At 40.0% G+C, this 21,120-nt stretch overlaps 2 protein-coding genes across 3 annotated transcripts; both read left to right on the plus strand.

The window, feature by feature from the left end:
• Positions 1-494: 494 nt before the first annotated feature.
• Positions 495-11,509, plus strand: si:dkey-175m17.7 (uncharacterized). 2 transcript variants are annotated; one of them, XM_056261973.1, is made up of 5 exons: positions 495-798; positions 2,686-2,743; positions 7,445-9,615; positions 10,295-10,600; positions 10,912-11,509. In XM_056261973.1, the coding sequence occupies exons 3-5, from the start codon at positions 7,461-7,463 to the stop codon at positions 11,175-11,177; spliced, it is 2,727 nt and encodes a 908-aa protein (XP_056117948.1). In that variant the 5' UTR covers positions 495-798; positions 2,686-2,743; positions 7,445-7,460; the 3' UTR covers positions 11,178-11,509. The 2 variants fall into 2 exon arrangements, with proteins under 2 accessions (XP_056117948.1, XP_056117947.1); XM_056261972.1 differs by lacking the exon at positions 2,686-2,743.
• A 6,183-nt stretch (positions 11,510-17,692) lies between these two features.
• Positions 17,693-20,089, plus strand: si:dkey-175m17.6 (N-acetyllactosaminide beta-1,3-N-acetylglucosaminyltransferase 2). Its single transcript, XM_056262339.1, has 2 exons — positions 17,693-18,021; positions 18,710-20,089. The coding sequence occupies exon 2, from the start codon at positions 18,713-18,715 to the stop codon at positions 20,039-20,041; it is 1,329 nt and encodes a 442-aa protein (XP_056118314.1). The 5' UTR covers positions 17,693-18,021; positions 18,710-18,712; the 3' UTR covers positions 20,042-20,089.
• The last annotated feature ends 1,031 nt before the right edge of the window (positions 20,090-21,120 follow it).

Consider the following 21,120-nt stretch of genomic DNA (forward strand, 5'->3'; position numbering starts at 1 on the left):
CACCCCCCGGTGGCAAGACCCCTTTTCTCTTAAAGACATGATTCGCCCAAAACCGAAAATTCTTGGACACCAACATTCTTTAAAATATCTTCTTTTTGTGTTCAGAAATAAATAAATAAATAAAGGTTTAGAATGATGAACTATCAGATGACAAGGTGAATTTGGCTTTAAAATTATGCCTGTGTTTTTGACCTTTTATGACAAAAAAAAAAAGTAGCCAGGGGCCCTAGTGATCTGCTCGCTCTGTGGGCCCAGGGCCAAGAATGATCAGCTAGCTTTTTGCCATTTTGTAATTTCAAACTTATTTAAAAAAGCAATTTTCTCCATGACAAACTGGTTATCTTGTGAAAAAAAAAAAAAAAAGCAATGAGAAAGAAAAGCATGTTTTGCTGCAGCTACGTTATTTGGGCAGCAATTTGTCACAATTTGTTTGTCATTGGTCTAGGATGATGTCATCTACACAGAAACCCCGCCCCCCATATAGCGCGCTGTCTCATGCACACGCACAGTATACAGAAGCGCACATTGCATTGCGCTAGCGTACACATTGTTATTGTGTTAATTGTCTACACTGATGAAGTCAAGCGTGTTGAACAGTATGAGGATAAACTGCCTGAATGTCATATACTGATGGACATCACCGGATTTTTAAAGTCTAACCCGTACATTAAGGCAGACCATAGATAACCGCAGCTATGTAAATGCCTCGCGGCACTGGAGCGGTATTGTCGCGCGGAGAAACACAAGGATCTAATTTATCCCAAATAATGACGATACAGCGGATGTACAGATTATAACGTAAGTCATTTCTCCTCCTCGTTTTATTTTTGAGGCCTTCATATGCGATGTATCTCTGTGTTTCGTGATAGCTTTAAATAGCTGCTTAATATTTTATTTTCAACAAAATGTCGCCTAGTGAGTAAGTGCGAGCTTTATTGCAGCTATTGTTTATATTAAAAATTCATTATAATAAAATAGTTCATGTTTTGGAGTTTAAAGAAACGCACAAAAAAAATCTACGCAAAACGCTCGAATTGTAATGCAAATAGCCAGCTACATTTGAAATATAACTAGAATAATTTGTCTTAGCACTCATATTGAAATGGTAGTGAAACTGAGCTTAAATGGCACTGGGCTACAGTAAAAGCGCATCCGATTTGCGTGCCTGCATCAGCATGGCCTAACAAGTGACAGTCAATAGCCTACTCAATACAGTTGCAAATATGTAGCGGAATCTCTTGTTTTCTCTTTCATTGACTAGTTTAGGCCTAGATAACATTGTGTTGGTAATCAATATTCTTTTGTGAAACAACTATGTAGGCTAAGCGTTTGTTCAGACGTCGCATTAAGCGCAATTATGCTTGGTCAGTTGTAGAAACATTAGAAACAAAGGCTCCTGATTATGTGATCTCGCTTTCCAGTGAGAGTAACTGGAAATCCAGGAGCTGTGAACGTAATGCCTTTTGACGATGCGCGAAATCATTCCACTGGATTTCACATTCTTATCCTGTTAACCTTTTCCCACAATTTTTATAATGGCTTAAAACAATGAACTCATTTCATTAGGCAAAGAGTTGAGCAAGCCCATGCATCTGTCGCAGACTGTTGACTTGAATGTAAAACATGCCTGGAAATTATCCATGTTAATGTACGCCTGCGCGTAAATGTAGATGCTAAATACATTAATGACGTGAACAGGACTATATGGTATGAGTAGCCTAAATGATTGAAATGCTTGTGTTGGCTATGTGGCCTTTACTTTGTTTAAATAAAGGCTGGTTATGGCGTTTCGAAATGACGAAGAAAAAAAAAAAGAGAGAATCATGATTAGCCTAAGTTATGCACAAATAATTTAAAACAATAAGTCACAGTTTTGACAATAATCGTATTTGATAAAACTTCAATATTCTCATTAGGCTACACATTGAATTGGAGAGTGATTATTCTATTTGACCAAGTGACAAATTTAATTTATTAACATACATAACTCCTTCACTGACACTTTCTTGTCACACGATTTTGTAGGTCACTGGATATGACCAGCAGATGAATATTGAATATAATTTGTTGATCGAGTGTAACATTTCTGCTATGAGTATTAGGAGCTCTGTGATTTAATTCGCCTTAATTTAGCTTTTAAAGAAAAAAATAAAACAAATTCCATTACCTGTTTGTCATCATATCATATCATAAAACTGAAACTTCCTCTTTCTCTATTACGTCCCTGTCACATACGATTTTATAAAGTGGTGGGGACAAAATCAGCAATGGCCATGATGAGCTTTATTTTTTTCTTTCTTGCTGTATGTCAGATGTGCATGTTTTGTTTTCATGGTTCAGTTATCATTTTGCCCCAACATTAGTGTATTTATACACCACACACTGTTCTTTGTGGTGATATCAGTGAAACCTGATCATTGTTTGTAGCTGTGTTAGTGCTCAGTCAGTACCTGAGCTCATCGATGCTGATGCTGTTCATCTCTGAAAGAAGCACATGCTGATGCCAAGCGTGTGCTGCTGTATGTGATTCATTGCAAAAAAAAAAAAAAAACATTACACGTGGTTTGTGTGTGAAATTCTGCTGATAAGGTGTTTAGTAGTGAGTTCAAGTGATTGGAGTGATGTTGACTTGCAATATGACAAATCTGGGTCAATGTAACCACCCACCCCCCTTCACCACCACAGGCTACAAAAGGCAAGACTGAAAAAAGCAAAGAGGATGAGGATACCATCACCAGGCTTTGTGCGTGAATGTATGCATGTGGAAATAAGAGCATGGTGTGCTGGCTCTGTCCTCGGGTCACTCTCTCTGTGTGTGTGTGGCTGTTGTGTTGGGGTATATGTCTGAAGTGCTGTTGTGCATGCCTCGCTCCTACATGAGGTCAATCCAGCCATGTCACATCCTGTAACTGTCCTCTCTGTGCTGCTTTATATTCCCTTTTACACATACGCACACACACTTTTTTCGTTCTCTCCGCTGGTACTTTATTCTTTAAGAAATAACAATGAAAATTATGTTATTATTTACTCATTCTCTTGTTGTTCCAAACCCATATTACTTTCTTTTTTTCCATGGAACACAAACATGAAGTCTATTTTCCATGTTCTATTCCATGCAATAACTATGTAGAAAGACTGAAGCTTTTTTGCGTTATAAAGAATGCAGAACCATTATTAAAATTGTTAAAGGGGAAATGAAGCAGTCAATCAAGTTTACATGATTTACAAGATGGATTTCCACTATAATCCACAACTATATAAGAAACATGACAAATGTAAACATAAAAGAAAAAATAAAAACCGTTATAGAATTCGCCGCCAGGGCGCCACAACCTGTGACGTCACAGGGTTGGTTGGCTTTAGTTTAAAGGCTCTGGGCAGTGAATATCCCGACATCAAACTGTCTACACCACGGTGTTTTGACCGCGAACAACTTAGTGAAGTTTATTAGTACCAGACAAAAAGACGACGTCTAACGTTTTATGTTAACAAACTGCACATGGAAACATTGTTCGTGATGTCTGCCATCATATTCTTGTCTCTTGTCAACACCATGTAAGTTACGTTGCTATGTCGAACAGCCGGTGGTGGTTTGGGGCAAAGAGCGGGTTGGCAACGCTACCTGGTGTCAGTGTGGCTGTTGTACTGCGATGCCCACCGTGTCAGAGTCCATCTGCTGTCAAGAGGCTGATCTTGACCATGTATTGCGTGGTCAATCCTGCATCACCATGGCGCGCACATTTACCATGCTATGCCGGGAGGTAATGTTAGACGTGTTGGAAGTGGCAATGCTTTCCCTGAAGGATGTCAGAGCGGAGACACTTTTTCTAATATATAGCTACTACCAGTGCTAAAACATGGACGTTTCATTTCCCCTTTAACAAATACATGCTAACTTGCATGGTGTTGACAAGAGACAGGAATATGATGGCAGACATCGCGAACAATGTTTCCATGTGCAGTTTGTTAACATATAACGTTAGTTCATGCTTACAGCTGTTAGGTAATAATGACTCTAACGTTAGTTGTTCGCGGTCAAAACACTGTGGTGTAGACAGTTTGATGTCGGGATATTCACTGCCCAGAGCCTTTAAAGCCAACCAAAGCCAACGCTCTAAAGCCAACCAACGCTGTGACATCACAGGTTAGAACAGCCTTTCTCAAAGTGGGTGCCGCGGCACACTGGGGTGCCCCCTGACTTTGTCAGGGGTGCCGCCAAAAAATTACGTAGGCTAAATATATATATATATATATATATATATATATATATATATATATATATATATATATATATATATATATATATTTGAATTTACATAAATACATTCTTCTTCTTTTTAAACATATGAACGTATTAATAAAATTGTAAATTCATTTTAGATAAAATATATATATAAAATTAACCATAAAAATCCGTCTCACAAGACCGAAGCAAGACACACACACAACTTGACGCAAGTGACGCAACCTATAGCAACAACACCGACCGCGCGAACGCGCGTCACACAGCAACTGCAGGCTCTGACAAACACACATACAAACTATACTATACTTCTGCATAACGTGTCTCTTTTTACAACAAAAATGTGAATTCTGCCGGTATTCAGACAGTCCCATGCATACAGATACAGATCCGGCCTACAATCGCCTACGTAGGCGAAATTTGTTTGACATATGATGTTTTATAAACAAAGTTCGGGAGGAGCACGTTCAAATAATCATTCCAATCAACTTGTCATCAAACAATTACCATGTCTACCCTATCAGCACGAAAGGAAGCATATAAATATTCACTCTGTCAACTCACCTAACATTCCTCGACAGTTTCAGCATCCCTCCACCACCCCGACTCCTCACTCTTGGCTTATCTTATTTATTTATTTCACAGCCAGGAATACGGGGGGAGTGCTCTGGGTTCGGGCCGAATACCTAACTCGGAGCCCTCTCCTCGGACAGCACGCCAAATACGCATTTATTCTATCTGACTTATTTGTAAGTGTGAACTCGTGAATTCTAATCGTAAACACAGCCATGTTGAAGCCTGCAGTAATGTTTTTCATTGATGTTATGGCAGTCCACTCTGCTTATTGTTTTTCGAGAATCTTGCACTCCTGTTTGTCATTGTGCACGAAACTTCATGCCAATAAATCATCAGAAATATTGCTGACTTGTGCGCGTCTCAAGCGCACTCTTTACGCTCGTGCTAATGCCTGTTAGTTGTCCGTGGATTTGCCTATTTGGCGCTGAAAATGGAAACGTCTTTAGACATGGAAAATCGATTTTACAATCGATTCAATGAACGTTTATGTCTCAAAAATCGATCAGGATTTTTTCACAAAAGTGATAGCCCTGTAAAGTTGTTATTATTATTGTTATTGTTATTTACAGTTCGTATTATGCTCTGTTCATTACTGTTCTGTCTAAATAAACAGGACATTTGCATTTACATTTGGGTTATGCAGTGTTTTTAATTTATATTTTACACTGGGGTGCCTTGAGATTTTATGCACTTTTGAAAGGTGCCCCGACTGAAAAAAGTTTGAGAAAGGCTGGGTTAGAATAATGCACAATGGTGGCGCCCTGGCGGCGAAAGATATAACGGTTTTTCTTTTTTCTTTTATATGTTTACATTTGTCATGTTTCTTATATAGTTGTGGATTATAGTGGAAATCCATCTTGTAAATCATGTAAACTTGATTGACTGCTTCATTTCCCCTTTAAAGGGTTAGTTCTCCCAAAAATTAAAATTCTGTCATCATTTACTCACCCCCATGTCATTCCAAACAAGGCTTTCGTTCATCTTTGAAACATAAATAAAGACATTTTTGATTAAATCTGAGAGCTTTCTGACGCTTGACGCTTCAAAAAGTTCAGAAAGACATCGTAAAACTAATCTAAATGAATTGAGAGGTTTAGTCCAAATTTTATGAAGAGACTCGATTGGTTTATATGATAAAAGGAATTTAGGCATTGATTCACAAATATAAACACTGATCAGCGAACATAAACAGAAGCTCAACCGAACATACTTGATGCGTGAGAACAAACATCATCGGTTCTTGTGGAAGTTCTCACTTGCTGCGTAACACAGGAGAATGAACCTCATTGGTTCTCGCATGTCAAGCAAACATGCTTGAGCTTCCGTTTACATTAACTGATGCATCCGTTGATGAATGTTTATGTGAATAAAAGCTTAATTTAAATCTGTTCATCATATAAAGCGATATAAATCATATGGATTCGTTTTATGATCTCTTTATGAACTTTTTGAAGCATAAAGTTGCATAGCTGTCAATGGAGGGACAGAAATCTCTCAGATTTCATTAAAAATATCTTAATTTTTGTTCCAAAGATGAATGAAAGTCTTATGGGTTTGGATCGACGTAAGGGTAAATGATGACAGAATTTTTACTTTTGGGTGAATTAACTCTTTAATATATCTTGTACACTATATTCCAAGTCAAACAAAAAATTAAGTCATTATTCAGTCTTCATTTATTGCAATTTCTTGAGCAAAACACATTTTCTTATTTTGTGCACCACTGAAGAAAGAAAGGTTTATGGGTTTGGAGGGTGAGTAAATGATGACTAAATGTTCATTAATAGCTTATCTATTCCTTTAACCTTCTCAATGTCTTTCCATTGACATTCCATAATGTCTAATACTAATGTTTCAAACTGTCATTATTTAGAATAATGAGCTGGTCTACTCTGCTCTGTGGAGGGGTGATTAGTGCAGCCATCAGATTATATCTCTATTCTATTCTATATCAGACAAATTCTAACACTATTCCATTACAAATTATAACATTATTCCATTAAATTCCATTACATGTTTTACTATAATGGATGTCTTCAAGATAAACTCTTTAAATGCCTTTATAATCTTTAGCAAAACCTCTCTTTAACAGTCACGTAGACAAAGTCGATATGTTGCAAGACAATGATGATAACCAAGAATATCAAATTATGTCAATATTTCCCAGATGTGACATCATTACAAAGCTACCCAATTTATACAATTCTTTACATGGTTTGCTTATGTGCTTGTAATGATTATTTTATGCCTTTGATAGATGTGAACCCCTAGCATTTATGTTAACAAAGGTAATGGGTCAGAAAGATTTTTCTGTTACATTAGGATTTGTCTTACTGACAAGTCTGTGATGTACCCTGTGTGCTGTTCTTTATTGTTTCACAGTGTTTAATTATAAGAAAGGTTGTGAATGACTAACAGAAGACTGTCTTCTGTGCTTACCTCATCACAATTGTTGATGTAATTCTGTGTGCTGTGACTAATATTAACTGTATGCACAGTACTCACATAATGTATGTCGTCTATGTACACATTTCTAATTTATTATTAATTTCTAATTACACAAGTACCAAAGTAAATGAGCACTGATTCATTTGCCTTTTTTCTCTCTGCTTCCTAACCACGCAGCTTTGCTCAGCCCCAGATGCCTCCGCTCCCTCTTGACGAGCGTATAGTGGTTATTCAGCGCCCCAAAAGTTTGGCATTGCGCGTGGCCTCCCCACCAGCCACATCGCAGTCTTCCTCCCACCGCCCAGCCAATCACAACGAGCCCCCACCCCGCTTACCACAACCCCAACTCCAACCACCCCGTTCCTATCCAAGTTCCAACTACTTGTCTCTGGAATGCAATCGCAGGCAATCGTCCCATGTTCAGAGAGATAAAGGAGAACGAGGGGCTCCCTTTGAGGGCAGCGGCCACAATGCTAGCCATTGTCACAGCAATGGGATTGTAACTTTAGGTCCCAGACCTCACAACCACACTCATACCATTGACATTAAAGTGTCTTTAGACCAAGGTGGAAGAGGAGGATCTTACATAGACAAAGGCCGCAGCAGTAGTCTTACCCGAAGTGGAAACATCAAGGGGAACAGGACTAAACGGGTGTCCCTGCACTTGGATTCAGGGCAAGGTGAAAGGAAATGCAAAGGAAAGTCTTCCGAGTCAGTGGAGAAGCACCAGAACCATCATCAGAGTCAAAACAGGACTCAGCACAGTATCCATCATCCAAACCAACTTACAGTCTCTCCTGGAGGGATCTTGGAATTTGTTCCTGCCCAAAAACAGCAGTCAAAATCCAAGCCAACCAGAGAGAGAGATTTGTCATCAAAGTCTTGTTCTGCAACTGCCAACTACTCATTGCACAGTGAGAGGGACGGATCATCTTTAGGAAACAAAGAAAACTCCAAACTGGGACCCGGCCACCAACTGCCCCAAGCCCACAGCCTATCCCGTCACCAGAGTTCAGCCCCATTACCCCATGCTGCCATCCTAAGCCCTCACTACCCTGCTGTTCCACCCTCACTCCCTTCCCAAGCCCCTTCCTCCTACCAGCACATTAGCCAACCCCGTCCCTCACGCACTAGAGAACATCGTCCCCAAATTCTTCACGCTTTGCCTCTCTCTCCTACTTCCTCCCGAGGAGGCTTCCCCAGTCCTGACCACACATGTACTATTGACTTTTCCCACCCTTGTGGCTGTTGGAGGTTGGTGCGTTGTAGAAGAGGTAGAGGTAACTCTGCTGGCTACCACGGTCGTAGTACAAGCTCATCCTCTTCGTTTTCCCACGCCCAAGGAACAAGTGCTGCCAACGGAGGTGGCGAAACCATGGGATTGAAGAGTTTAGGAGGGTGTCTGTCAACTGCTTCCACCACCAACACCTCCTCTTCAAACAGCACTGTCTCTGACTGTCGAACAGGGCTGCTCAGACCTTTAGGTTGTGCATCCTGTTCTGGAGAAGCTGGAGGTTTTGAGAGCCCTGCAGCTTTCCGTAAGAAGCTGGTTGGTGGTTGCTTACCCTGTGCTCCCCTGTCCTCATCTGCACCTCTTCGAGCACTCCAGAGTTGTGTCAGTGGGTGCAATCCCAAAGCAAGCCAAACTGGCAGCTCCACATGCAGCTACTGCAGTAGTGACCCTATTGTAGTGACCTTTAACCCACACAGAGGGAATCCTCCCAACATGGGCCGTAATATTGGACCACATACCATGGGAGGATACCAGCCTGATGATGACGATTACAGTGTACGCACAATCTGGCCTGAGGAGTTAGCAAAGAAGATGACTCGTTCTAAAACCCAACCTATCCACCATAATGCAGGGATTGGCATGGGCTCAGGAAGGACTTGCATGGGCCAAAACCAAAATAGTGGCAATAGCGGAAATCCTGTAATCCTTGACTGCCGGAACCTTATGGAGTTCACTCGCTCCCAGTTAACAGATCAGGCAGGACGACGTAGGCTCCAGCAAGGCAAGATGGCAGTTTTGGACTTTATTGGATCAGGGAATAGTGGGGACCAGGGCAGAGATTCCCTCAAGAGGCTATGGAACAAAGGAGCAGATGCTTGCATGGGGGATGGCAACGGGTTTGATGACGAAGTGCTTCCACAATCCCCATCCCTACGATCTCCTTCTCCAAATTCCCCCCCATCCTTCTCTCCCCCACCCTCTGCTCCTAGCACACTTATTAAGCCCAAACCCAAACAGAGAGAGAGGGAAGGTGGACACACCTTACCCTCTGCACAGTCCCTCCACTTGGTCCTCAACTCACTCAACAGAGAACAAGATGAGGAAAATGGACGAGGTAAAGATGCTAATCTGCAAGTACACAGCAGGTTGAGTGACATCTTTATAATGTGTTGTTGATGATCGACCACTCAGAGAGATGAGCACAATCTCTTCACATTGATAATCCCACTTGAATGTACTGACCTTGATTTCATTTTCTCATCTTCCATTAGGCTGTACGACTTTGTGCACTGATAGTATTCAAATTAAAATGATAGTTCAGTTAAGCTGTGGGGTGCATAATCCTCGTTAATTTAGCTTTAAAAGATCGCCAGAGTGACATAACCCATGATGATTTTGTAATGCACAAGTTCAATCGAAATGTTTTTCTGATTAAACCCTTTCTAACTTTAAATCTTTTTCATAGATTTCAGAAGGTTTTATCCTCGCTTTTATGTCTTATTGAAAGTCAAAAATTAAGTTTTGTGGAAGAACTAAAGGATAATAGCCATTATATGGGGGGGAAGAGTGATGAGACTTCAAACAGGAAAGATAAGGAGGATGGATTTCTTCTTACATAAGGGCTTGATGACATTATACTCTGTGCCATATTTAAATGAAAATAATCTAAAAACATTAAAATCCTTTTCCAGCATACCAGCACACCTCTCTAAGATGATCACATAGAGTAAATTATTTAACAATATAAGAAAACAAATGTAAGCAACAGTTTTGTTTTGTTTTGTTTTTGCCAGTGCACCTTTCCCTCCCTCTTTCCTCCTCCCTCCCAGCGTCACTGTCTGAGGAGAGTGTGATGACCCCAGATGTGGAGAATGCTGTGATCAGCCCCATCCTCCCTTTCCTTTTTCTGGGTAACGAGAGAGATGCAGAGGATTTGAATCTACTGCTTCGTCTCAACATTGGTTTCGTGGTCAATGTCACAACCCATCTTCCCCTCTACCACCTGGACACAGGCTTGGTGCGTTATAAAAGGCTCCCTGCTACTGACAACAGCAAGCAGAACCTGCGACAGTACTTTGAAGAGGTTTTTGAGTTTATCGGTAAGAGAACTTGTCAACTCTTTTATAGTTTAAACATTTACAGACCCCATGAAATGGCTTGTCAAATGCAGTTTTCCGTCCTGTGAATACTTTCTTATTTAAGCAGGAGGTGTGGCCGGGATTGTCCCTTTCATTTTTAAATAGCCTTATTGCGTTTAGCAAAGAACTGCAGGTGGTATTACGGGGGCAGGACATTCTGTCATGCAGGAGAGCATTTGATTGGACCAATTTGTGTAGTGCAGGATGAGTCCTCAGTATTTTTGGTTTGTGTTGTTTTTGATGTCTGCTACACCTTTTTTTTTTTTTTTCAGAGGAAGCGCACCAGTGTGGGCGAGGTGTTCTTGTGCACTGCCAAGCAGGTGTGTCCCGCTCAGCGACTATTGTCATTGCTTACCTGATGAAGCACACCCTCATGACCATGACAGATGCCTATAAGTATGTGCGGGGTCGGCGACCAATAGTCTCCCCCAACCTCAACTTCATGGGCCAGCTGCTAGAGTTTGAGAGAGACCTCAACTCTGGGGTAACACCTCGCATCCTCACCCCCAAACTGAGTGGCCTGGAAACACAAGTTTAAAAGAGTGGACCAAGAAAGAAAAAAGAAAACAAGAGGGGAGAAGGAGATAAATAGAAGATGGAATTAATGGAGAGAAATGACTGGATAGAAAATGAGGGTATGATTAAAGCTGTTTAACAAAAACAAATAGTTGAGATAATATAAATAACCAGAAGATGAAAGCAGTTTAAAAGAAATCGAGAAAAAGAGTCTTTGGTCTATTTTAATTGAAGAACCTCCGCTCTTTTAAATATAAATAGCACTTATATTATTTGGCAAATGGATATTTGACCTACCCACCCTGATATTCTGTTAATGATGTGCCAAGTTTTAATTCAAAATAACTCAATTCACTTAAATTATTATTGTATTATTATTATCAAGTTTGGTTAAATACAAAAGTTATATAAGATTATTTGGGGGGGGGGGGGGGGGGGGGGGGGGGGGGGAAATGCAATCAAAGTACTCTATGGCTGTCAAGCACAGACAAATATTCAATGTGTTGAGACTCTCAGAACTGTGACGTGCATCACATTCGAGACCCAAGAACTGTAGCAAACTTCAAACTCCTTTCCCACTGTGCACAGAACTTTTCTAGACAGATTATTTTTGATTTGGGAGCTCATTTGAAAGTGCTTTTTTGAGTTACTTTTGTGTTAGCTGAATGCCAACTATTTATAAATTTCTCCACTGACATGAAGATTCATTTTGCCTTTGATATTTTTTCGATACTGCTATTTTTGTTACTTGATTTTACTTATTGAATCCTTCATCTTAGTGTCTTTGTGTGGGAGGTGTGCAATAGAGACTGATGTTGATGTGGAAGTGGAACTGATTTCATTTATTTTTCGCTCTGACATTGTTTCACTAATGGACATTTTTCATGGGACATGAACCAGCCACTATAATGGCAGATAAAATCCAAAAATCATATTTTTTTCTATTTCTTGTTTATGATATTGGACAGAGGGCAATTTGTATAAAGCACTGTGTAATGGGAAAAAAAAGCAAAAGTGCACAATAAGACCATACAATAGCTTTTTTTATTCTCTTTTTTATTTTACTGACTAGTTATTTAACTTTGTGCAGGCAGTGCAACGGCTTAAATTTACACATTTAATTTGATTTTTGTGCTTTCTATGTCTTATTGCTGTCTTTTTTGTGCTGCAAATGGTGTTTTGAAATTATGAGGAGAAAGATCATGTTGAATCGAACGCAAAACCTATTTTACATTTTTAATAAGGGATATCTACACTGTTGATTACTGTGCAAAATTACTGTGACTGGATTGGGCCAAGTCATCATAATGAATCTCTCTCTTCTGTATGGTTTGAATTTGCATTTTAGAATTGCACATCAAGGTGACAAGTAGATATTTTTTAGTTTATGCAAAATCAGCAAAGTACCACGACGGTAGTGTGCAGATGTAGCTAAAACTGTGCTTTCTGTCATTTGGTATTCAGTTCAAGGCATAAGAAAAAGGAACACCCTTATCCTTTAATGCCGGCACTATTTTTAAACACCCTGCCTAATTTGACCATGATCAGATTTTAGTGCTCTCATGACTGTAGGCAAACAATCTGGTTTTGAATTACGTACCACAAAGGAAACCAGAGCCCCTTCCTCCATTTGAATTTTTCCTTCATTTTCCTACCTTCGTTTTTCTTTCTCTATGTTCTCTTAGAGACTATGCATTGTTATTGGAATACATTCTGTGAAAAAGACTTGGTTCACTCAGTTCACTGTGAAACACATTCTTCTTCCTGCATGCTGTCAAGTTCTCAGCCTTGGTCCCTGAAGCCTATTCTCATCAGTCTTGACAAGCGAGGAGTTTGTCTGCCATCTCTGAGCTCTTATCTGCCTCACTGAGCCATTGGGCCTTCACACACCACTGCTGTGTCTCCATTAATTTACTCTGCCCAGCAGTGCATGACAAAGTATACTATTTTGCATTTCAGTTCAAATATGCTCCAGTTCAAACCCCCCTATAGTACCATAGGTGTCTTCTTATAGGTACAAGACCACAGAAATGCCCCCCAAACCTGCTGATCCATCTAAATCCGAGTGCACACTGTACAATTTATAATAGTACTTTCTGACTGTTGCTTGTCAGACTGTACGAATATGATTCCTGCTATAAGCCGTGTCACACAGTAGGATCTCAGCTGTCATTACTGTCAAACTGTACGGCAGTTCAAGACGTGTTAAAACGGACGCACACAAAAAGACTCGTCCAGAGTTTTACATCATCAATCCGTGACACGTTCAGTGACATGAGCTGCATTTACATGTGGGATAGAAATGGTGACTAGCAAACAATCTCTAGTGTTAGTATTGATCATGGCTTTTCTTAAAGAAAACCGGAAGAAACGTGTGTGTGTGTGTGGAGCAAGTGGTGGTTGTTTGTTGTCTCACTTATTGCGTCATGAGGTTCTGCGCTCCTATTGGTTTTTTATTTGACGGTTTTCATAGGAGAAGCCACACTGCATGACTGCACCTCAAAACTTCTGACACTGCCTGAATTTTGTAAGATTTGATCGCAATGGCTGTCAGCGAACATTTGAAACTAGCAATCAGAGGAATATTTTAGGATACACAAAATTTGACTCAGCAGGCCAAATCATGCCCAATATCATGAAGTCTGAACCCGGTTTAAGATGGCTGTTATGAACGACCAATTCAGTGCCATTGCTTTGTTATTTTAGGGTCAGCTGCTGCTTGTATTTGTCATACCGTGACATGCTGACTGTTTTATTCTGTCTCTTTCTGCTGACAGTGTTTTTGTCTGACACTGTAGCTTGATTATGCCCATAGGAAACGATTAGGTAAGCAACACCTAATAAATAGGTGTCAGTGAGTTGACAGAGTGCTGATAAATCAGACAAATTCTAATCTATAAGGCAGGATAAGGCAAAAAAAAAAATCAAAATCTTTAATTCCTGAGTTTGAATTTGGTTTGAATTGACCACATGACAGCATATTGAATTGAAATGACATGGAGGAATTCAACACAGAAATTTAACACACAGTTTACAGTACATGCCCTGGCGAAATTAACTACTGACTATTTTCATTGGTAAACAGATCCTTTGGTATCTGGCATGAGGTACCTTCTTCTTCCATTATTTCTTGTCTCATTTAGTTTACCATTTCAAAAAACTGCCAGATCCCCCCACCCCATCCCCCATTCCCGCATGAGTAAATGTATGAAATGTATTATAAGCGAAAAAGTAATGCCAGGGATGCCTTTTGGTACAATAACCGTCTTCCGAGTCAATGTAGCACCTATCAATGGAAAGAAAATTAAGCACTTGGAAGTCTTGTAAATGTTTTGTTTTGGATTTGTTTTGCTCTGTGTTATATCTGTTTGCGCAAATGTGTATGTGTGTGTGTGGACACAAGAAGAGAATCTGTGTGCTAGACATGTTGAGACACACGAGTAATGTGAGTCCAACCTTCCTACCATTTCTATCAAGAATCCCAACCTCAGGCCTGTTAAATGTCCATTGGCACAACTCAAGCTTCGCTGTTAGCTTGCATTTGTCAATGCCATGAGCCACTGCTGTATGCCTTCTTTAACCTAGATTTGCTCTTCCAGACATTGGGGGAAATTTACCTCTTTGTACATTCAATCATACCTTTCACTGTAGAAACAAATACCAGAATCACCTGGCAACACTGAATGAATAGCACTGGACATCATAGATTGGGTGAATCGCTGTTGGCTGTCCACATCTTGAGAATCTCAGTGTACGAAAGCTGAATTTGTTTATAAAATGTGTGCAAAGCGTTGGAACTGGATACTATATATGACCAGTGTTTCCTGTGTTGAATAATCTTATATACAATATATGGTTTGCACATAGAAATGAACTAAATGTAAAGTTTTGTGTAAAATTAGTTTGTAAGTTTGTGAATTGATTCTTTCTGTGAATTTATTCATGTATGTGATGCTTGTTCTTTTTTTAAATTATTATTATTACTATTGTTATTATTATCTAATTTTTGTGCCAAATATTGAAATGAAGGTTGGCTTTGAAGGTTGGCATCTTTAATATTGACAAAAAGAAGTGCCCTCTAGGATAAAACATGTTTGAACTGCTCAGTTATCAGTGTCTTACCTTGTTCCCCGGCGATATGATGTTGTCATACTCTGTTACTGTAACTTTACACTTTACCTGCAGATTTTCTTACCTAAACTGCTAAATTGCTCATTGAAGATGTTATATTTTCACATGTTCATTTTTGTTTGATCATGGCAATTTTATCAGTGACTCTTTGGATAGAGGTTTATAGAGATCCCTCAAGGGTTGTACTTTGATGTACTTTGAATGCATGTTGCTCCAAACTGACCTTCCAGTCTTCTCTCCCCTTCCTACTGACTCAGCCGTTCTCCCCTGTGAGAATTCAGTGCCCACGCTGCTTCAGAGAGAAGACGGACATGGCAGCCTGTGTTGGTTTGACCATATACTTGTGTGTACTTCAGTTTTTATCACTGACAAATGATGGGGCTTCATCCTTTTTCCTGTTTAAAACTTTACTGTGAGAGACTGTGATACTGTTGTGAAGCAAAAACGATTAAAAGTGTTAGACTGATCCTTGCCGGTAATGACTATGAGAATAACGTACCTCTAAAAAAAAAAAAAGATCGGCTTGTTACAGAATTATTCATCGATATGATGTTCTTGCAAAGCTAAAATGATTTGTCGAAATAAATTTTTTTACAACAAATTGGCCATGCTGCAGTGTTTCTCTGCTTGTGACACAAAACAAATGTGGTATCTTGTTGCATTAGTCAAACACTCCCATAACCCCACCCTAACCAGGACCAGTTCATTCAGAACCAGGGATGTTGGTTTGGAAATTATTGGTTATTAAAGTATAGTCAATGAGCTGTCAGATTACCATTGACAAATCAGCAGTGTAGCCCACTACATAATTGTTAGCTGCTGTGTTGTGCGACTGCGCTGTGATTTGGCACCCCAAGGGCTTGGATCAATAGTCAGCATGGTCTAATACAGGACACCTATCATATCAAAGTGAAACCTAGGTGCTGCCCTCTCCGGGAGAGACCTCTCTGGACTCGGTTTGCATTGGCTTTTCGGCGGCGTCCTTGTTGCAATCTAATCTACTCCTCCTATAGGGATCCCTCCTGTGACTTGCAGGCCACTTCAGCGTTAACGTCAAGATGATAGAACAAAGCTGAAATGGTAGTGTGCCTGAGGGATGAGGAAAGAAACTGGGGCAAAGGCTTTTAGAGTGTGTGTGGAATCGTGTGCACATGTGAGAGGCCAGCATAAGAATGCTCAAGGCAACGCTGCTGATCCGTGTCCCCAAAATCTCCATGTAATATTGGTGAAACTTGATGACTCAATTGTGTAGCCTGGTCTTGAGGGCATGAATGTAGAGTAATAAAATAAGTGCATTTGATTTTACTGCAAGTTCTCTATAATAATTAGACGATGATAACTGTACAACAGCTAGCTCCAGTTGAATTTGATTGGTTGAGGGTTGTTCCAAGAGTGCTTATATAGGCCAGACACATACTTAACACAAGTTAGCAAGCATTTGTGAGTGCTTGACCAGTGCACATACTTGCGCTTGATTATGAATTGTGTGCCCGACACATTTTGGAATGCAACGGTGACGCTAGAATCTAAAGCAAGCTAAACCTGCCAAGTGCTTGCTGGCCATACAATCCAAAAGACAGACTGCAAGTCTGTTCATCAGTGGTGGAGACTTTTCAGTGAATCTTTCTGCAGGTTAGCCTAAATAGTTAATTCAGTAGGTGAATAAATCATTGATTCAATGATTTGTTCAAAAACATTGATTCCTTCAGAAACTAAAGTGATTGTGACTGAATTCAGAATAGCTTATTACTACTCTCAATATTTCTCCCATATCATTGGCACAGATAGAGTATGCTATTTTGAATTCAGCCAGTCTTTGAGTGAGTCAGTGAATCGTTCACTTAAGGGAATCGTTCAAATCACTGATTGATTCAGGAACAAACACCACAAATGTGTGTTGCACGGGGACGCAAAATTGTTTAATCTGCTTTGTTCTAAACTATTTTCATTAAGTAAATAGCAAGCAATATTGTGTCACTCAGAAATGACTTCTGTGTTGTTTTGAATTATGTGATTACCTGCAGCTGAATCACAGCCATGTTGATATTCAGGCCAACAGCTGTCTCTCATGTGATATTTCTAAATTCTATATTCTTTGCTTGGAAAAATGACTTAATCATTCTTACTTAATGATAACTTTGTATACCTCCAATAAGGAAGAATTCAGTCATTGTGATTCAAGGCACGTTTCACTAAATCTCTCTAGAGTCATCAAACATGTTGCCCAGCAACACTTTTTTTTAGGTGTAGCCTATAGGAAGCATCACTGATCAAGCAAAACACATTGTAAGCTCAACATTTCTGCTGAAACTGACATGTAATATCTCAGTCCAGGAGTTTTACAAATGTCAGAAGGCCCATGGGTATAATGCAGCGATTATGCAAAAAGGCTTTACATGTAACATTGGTGGGTGTGGCTTATCTGCCACCTCAAATCACCTGTGGCATGCAAATGTTCTCATTTAGTATCTGCACCTGTGAAGACATTGAGAGGCAATCCTGCTCTATGGTTTAATTTCAACACCCCACCAACAGAACCAGGATATAATGTTTGCAGAAGAAAAGGCCAATTTAATATTTACGCATTCCTGACGCCGTACACAACCAGCATGGAAAGACACCGGGGACCTCTGAGGACTTGTCAAGAAAGAATGGGAACTGCATGGGGAGAAAATTCTAGATAACTGACAGAAGTTTGCTACAACCATCAGAGCAACTGAACCTCTAATCTGAAGGTATTGTGAATGACTTCTCTACAGTATTACAGAGGATTTTTGTAAGATAATACATTAGCTTTCAGTTATATGAATATGTTGAATATGTCACTTCAGCTAAAAAGGTGAAAATATATTATTAAAAATGTGGTTTTTTTTATTTAATTATTTGTGTTATGTACTATTACTAATGTATTGAGTAAATTTATTATGCATTTTCTGAGTAGGCCTACAGCTGTACCAAGTATGTCTGAAATATTATGAAATTCCAAAATGTTGTGGGAAATAGTTTTCTCTGTAGAAATATTTTCCTGGTAAAAAAATAAATAAATAAAACTGGATTATTATTTTTTTGCCATCCCAGATTAGTGTGCTTCAGTTGGCCAAGGGAAGATAAATGAAATAGTGCTGTAAGCAAGGCTTTTCCATATGCAGAGTAAATGTTGTGGTCTTAAAGTACATGATGTAAATATCATGTAGGATGCTATGGATGTTGCCTGGTCAGGCGCACATAACGAGTCTCACGAGGAAAAACCATGGAGACGGATTTCTTCAGAGACTTCCTCCTAGTGGCAGAAGCACTAGTATTTTGCTCTAATAAAAACAGCTTGGCCTGTCTGAGATTTCTCATCTGTAATTCACTGAAATTTGATGGGGTGTATTAAATATCCATTTACACTACTTCTCAATGTTTCCCATTCTCTTCCAGTCCATGGCACGCTCCAGGTGTAATGGAAAGATCCTATGTCTGTGTCTCTTGCCTTGTGTGATGGTAAGTCACCTGTTGATCTACATCATGGTGTCCATATTTGTAGCCGTATCCTACTCCCCTCCTCTACCGCAGCAGCTCCCCCTCCATTTCATTGCCACCGGAGCCTCTTCAAACTCGGGAGCTCTTGCATCCCATCCAGTTCGGCCCTTCTGGAATCTCAGATTAGAGGACGGGGCACTGTGGAACCGCCTCCAGCACATTTGGGACAGAGAACACAACCCCATATTGAGAGGTAACTACACAAGGTACAAAGGTCCAAGCCTTGATGCAATACAACCCCAAGAGATGGGAAAAACTGGTGCTTGTGAACAAAACGAGACTTGGGCGTCTCACCTGCCCGATTTTAACACCCTTCCAGAACAAATGAAGGATTTTGTCCTGTCCATGCACTGTAGGCGTTACGCTATCCTTCTGGACCAACCCAACCTGTGTTTCGGGCAGGACTCTGAAACGCTGTTCCTTCTGATGGCGATTAAGTCACAAGTTGGAAACTTTGAGAACAGACAGGCCATCCGAGAGACATGGGGAAGGAGCGGCTGGATCCAAGGGGACGGCAGAGGAAGAGGCTGGTTCATACGCACTGTCTTCTTGCTTGCGAGGCAGGACACAGAGACAGGGCCTCATCCGGACCTGAGTGCCCTATTGAAGTTGGAGAGCAGCACCCATAAGGACATCCTGCAGTGGGATTTCAAAGACACTTTCTTCAACCTCACCCTGAAGGATGTCCTCTTCTGGGACTGGTTTTCACAACACTGCCCTCATGTCCACTTCATTTTCAAGGGAGATGATGATGTGTTCGTTAGGACTAAGGCTCTGCTGGACTACTTAGACCATGTTGGAGTACAAAAAACACTTCAAAATAAAATGAAAGGATGGGACGATTTCATTGTAGGGGATGTTATTGCCAATGCCTGGCCCAATCGGCAGCCTTATACTAAATATTACATACCCGAAAGCTTCTATAAGGGATCGTATCCCGCGTATGCAGGAGGTGGAGGGGTGGTTTACTCTGGTGCTTTGGCCATGCATCTGCAGGAGGTCTCACGTTGGGTCAGCTTGTTTCCCATTGACGATGTTTACTTAGGAATGTGCCTTCACAGGCTCGGCGTATCCCCCACTCATCATTCGGGTTTCCTCACCTTCGACCTTCCAGAGGATCTGCGGGAAAAGCCGTGTGCATATCATAATGTTCTCCTAGTGCATAAACGCACCCCAAAAGAAATGTTAACTCTGTGGAAAGAGCTGCTGGTTCCTCCACAGGAGTGCTAGTGTAAAGCAGGGCAGCTTGTTCATAAATTCAAATGAAGGTAAATGATGCAGCAGGGACCCAGACTTCAAAGTTATTTTCGTTATCACTACAAGGTATTTTCATGCCAATTGGGTGTGTTAATTTGCATAAAAAGGCCTTTGTTTTTCTCTGATGTTGAGCTGTGTGTGCAGTGGTCATTATGAGAATATCAAATTAGTATGGCAAGACAGCTGACAAGCTAAAAATGGCATTGGAAGTCACAATGGTTGACTTCACAAGAGAGGGTTCTTGTGGAATGGCTCTTGTTTTATGGGAATAAGAATGACTATAATGGACAATTAAGGAGTCTCTTATTTTTTTATATTAAGATTAGAGGTTTGTGGCCCATAATGGAGCAAATCAAAAACTGTCATGAACATATTTCCGCTTTGTATTTAATTAAAAAGCTATGGAACTTTGTTAAAAACAAAACAAAAGCTTTATTTTATTTGAAATGTGTCCGGGAATTTTTTTTAGAATGTTTTTAGACAATATTTTTACACTCGGAATCTATATTTTTTGCTCTGTGTCAGTTTTACATAATATATGTCATTTTCCTTTGTTTTGCAAGAATTGCCAATGTGGAAATGGAGTATCTGGACTCCATTTTGGAGAGGCAAAATGATCTGGATGCCTGAACACCCTACAGACATTGTCATCTGGTTTAGGCCTTGTGGGCCTAATTATAGCCTGGTGTTGTTGGAGGCATACTGAATTACAACAACAAAACATAATAATGGGAAATAATGAATGATAATAATGAACAATGATTTGTTCGAATGACAATAATGAAATATGATTTGTTCGATTGGTCACAGAATTTAAGCCGACTTTAATAATAAAGTATACTTTAAATGTTTGTACATTGGTCCGATTCATGTAATTGAATGGTTAAGAGCATTTTTTGATCTCAGAATTTCATTATGTTTGTTTCACTTATTATTATAATCTCTGTGTTTTCATTTGCCTTGAATGGCTCACTGTCAATGTATGTTTATTATTATTGAGTGGAAATATCCCTCTTCATTTTTGTTTGATCAGAAAGTCACCTTCCTCCTCC

This window comes from Rhinichthys klamathensis, unplaced genomic scaffold (assembly GCF_029890125.1).
Source record: "Rhinichthys klamathensis goyatoka isolate OS25496 unplaced genomic scaffold, OSU_Roscu_1.1 h1tg000191l_1, whole genome shotgun sequence".
In the NCBI taxonomy this organism is placed as follows: domain Eukaryota; kingdom Metazoa; phylum Chordata; class Actinopteri; order Cypriniformes; family Leuciscidae; genus Rhinichthys; species Rhinichthys klamathensis.

Bases quoted from the DNA above. Each gene is read 5' to 3' on its own strand.
- si:dkey-175m17.7 (XM_056261973.1), top strand. From the start codon at position 7,461: ATGCCTCCGCTCCCTCTTGACGAGCGTATAGTGGTTATTCAGCGCCCC. The intron at 9,616-10,294 runs GTAAAGATGCTA...TGTTTTTGCCAG, and splicing joins AGATGAGGAAAATGGACGAG to TGCACCTTTCCCTCCCTCTT. The intron at 10,601-10,911 runs GTAAGAGAACTT...TTTTTTTTTCAG, and splicing joins AGAGGTTTTTGAGTTTATCG to AGGAAGCGCACCAGTGTGGG.
- si:dkey-175m17.6 (XM_056262339.1), top strand. From the start codon at position 18,713: ATGGCACGCTCCAGGTGTAATGGAAAGATCCTATGTCTGTGTCTCTTG.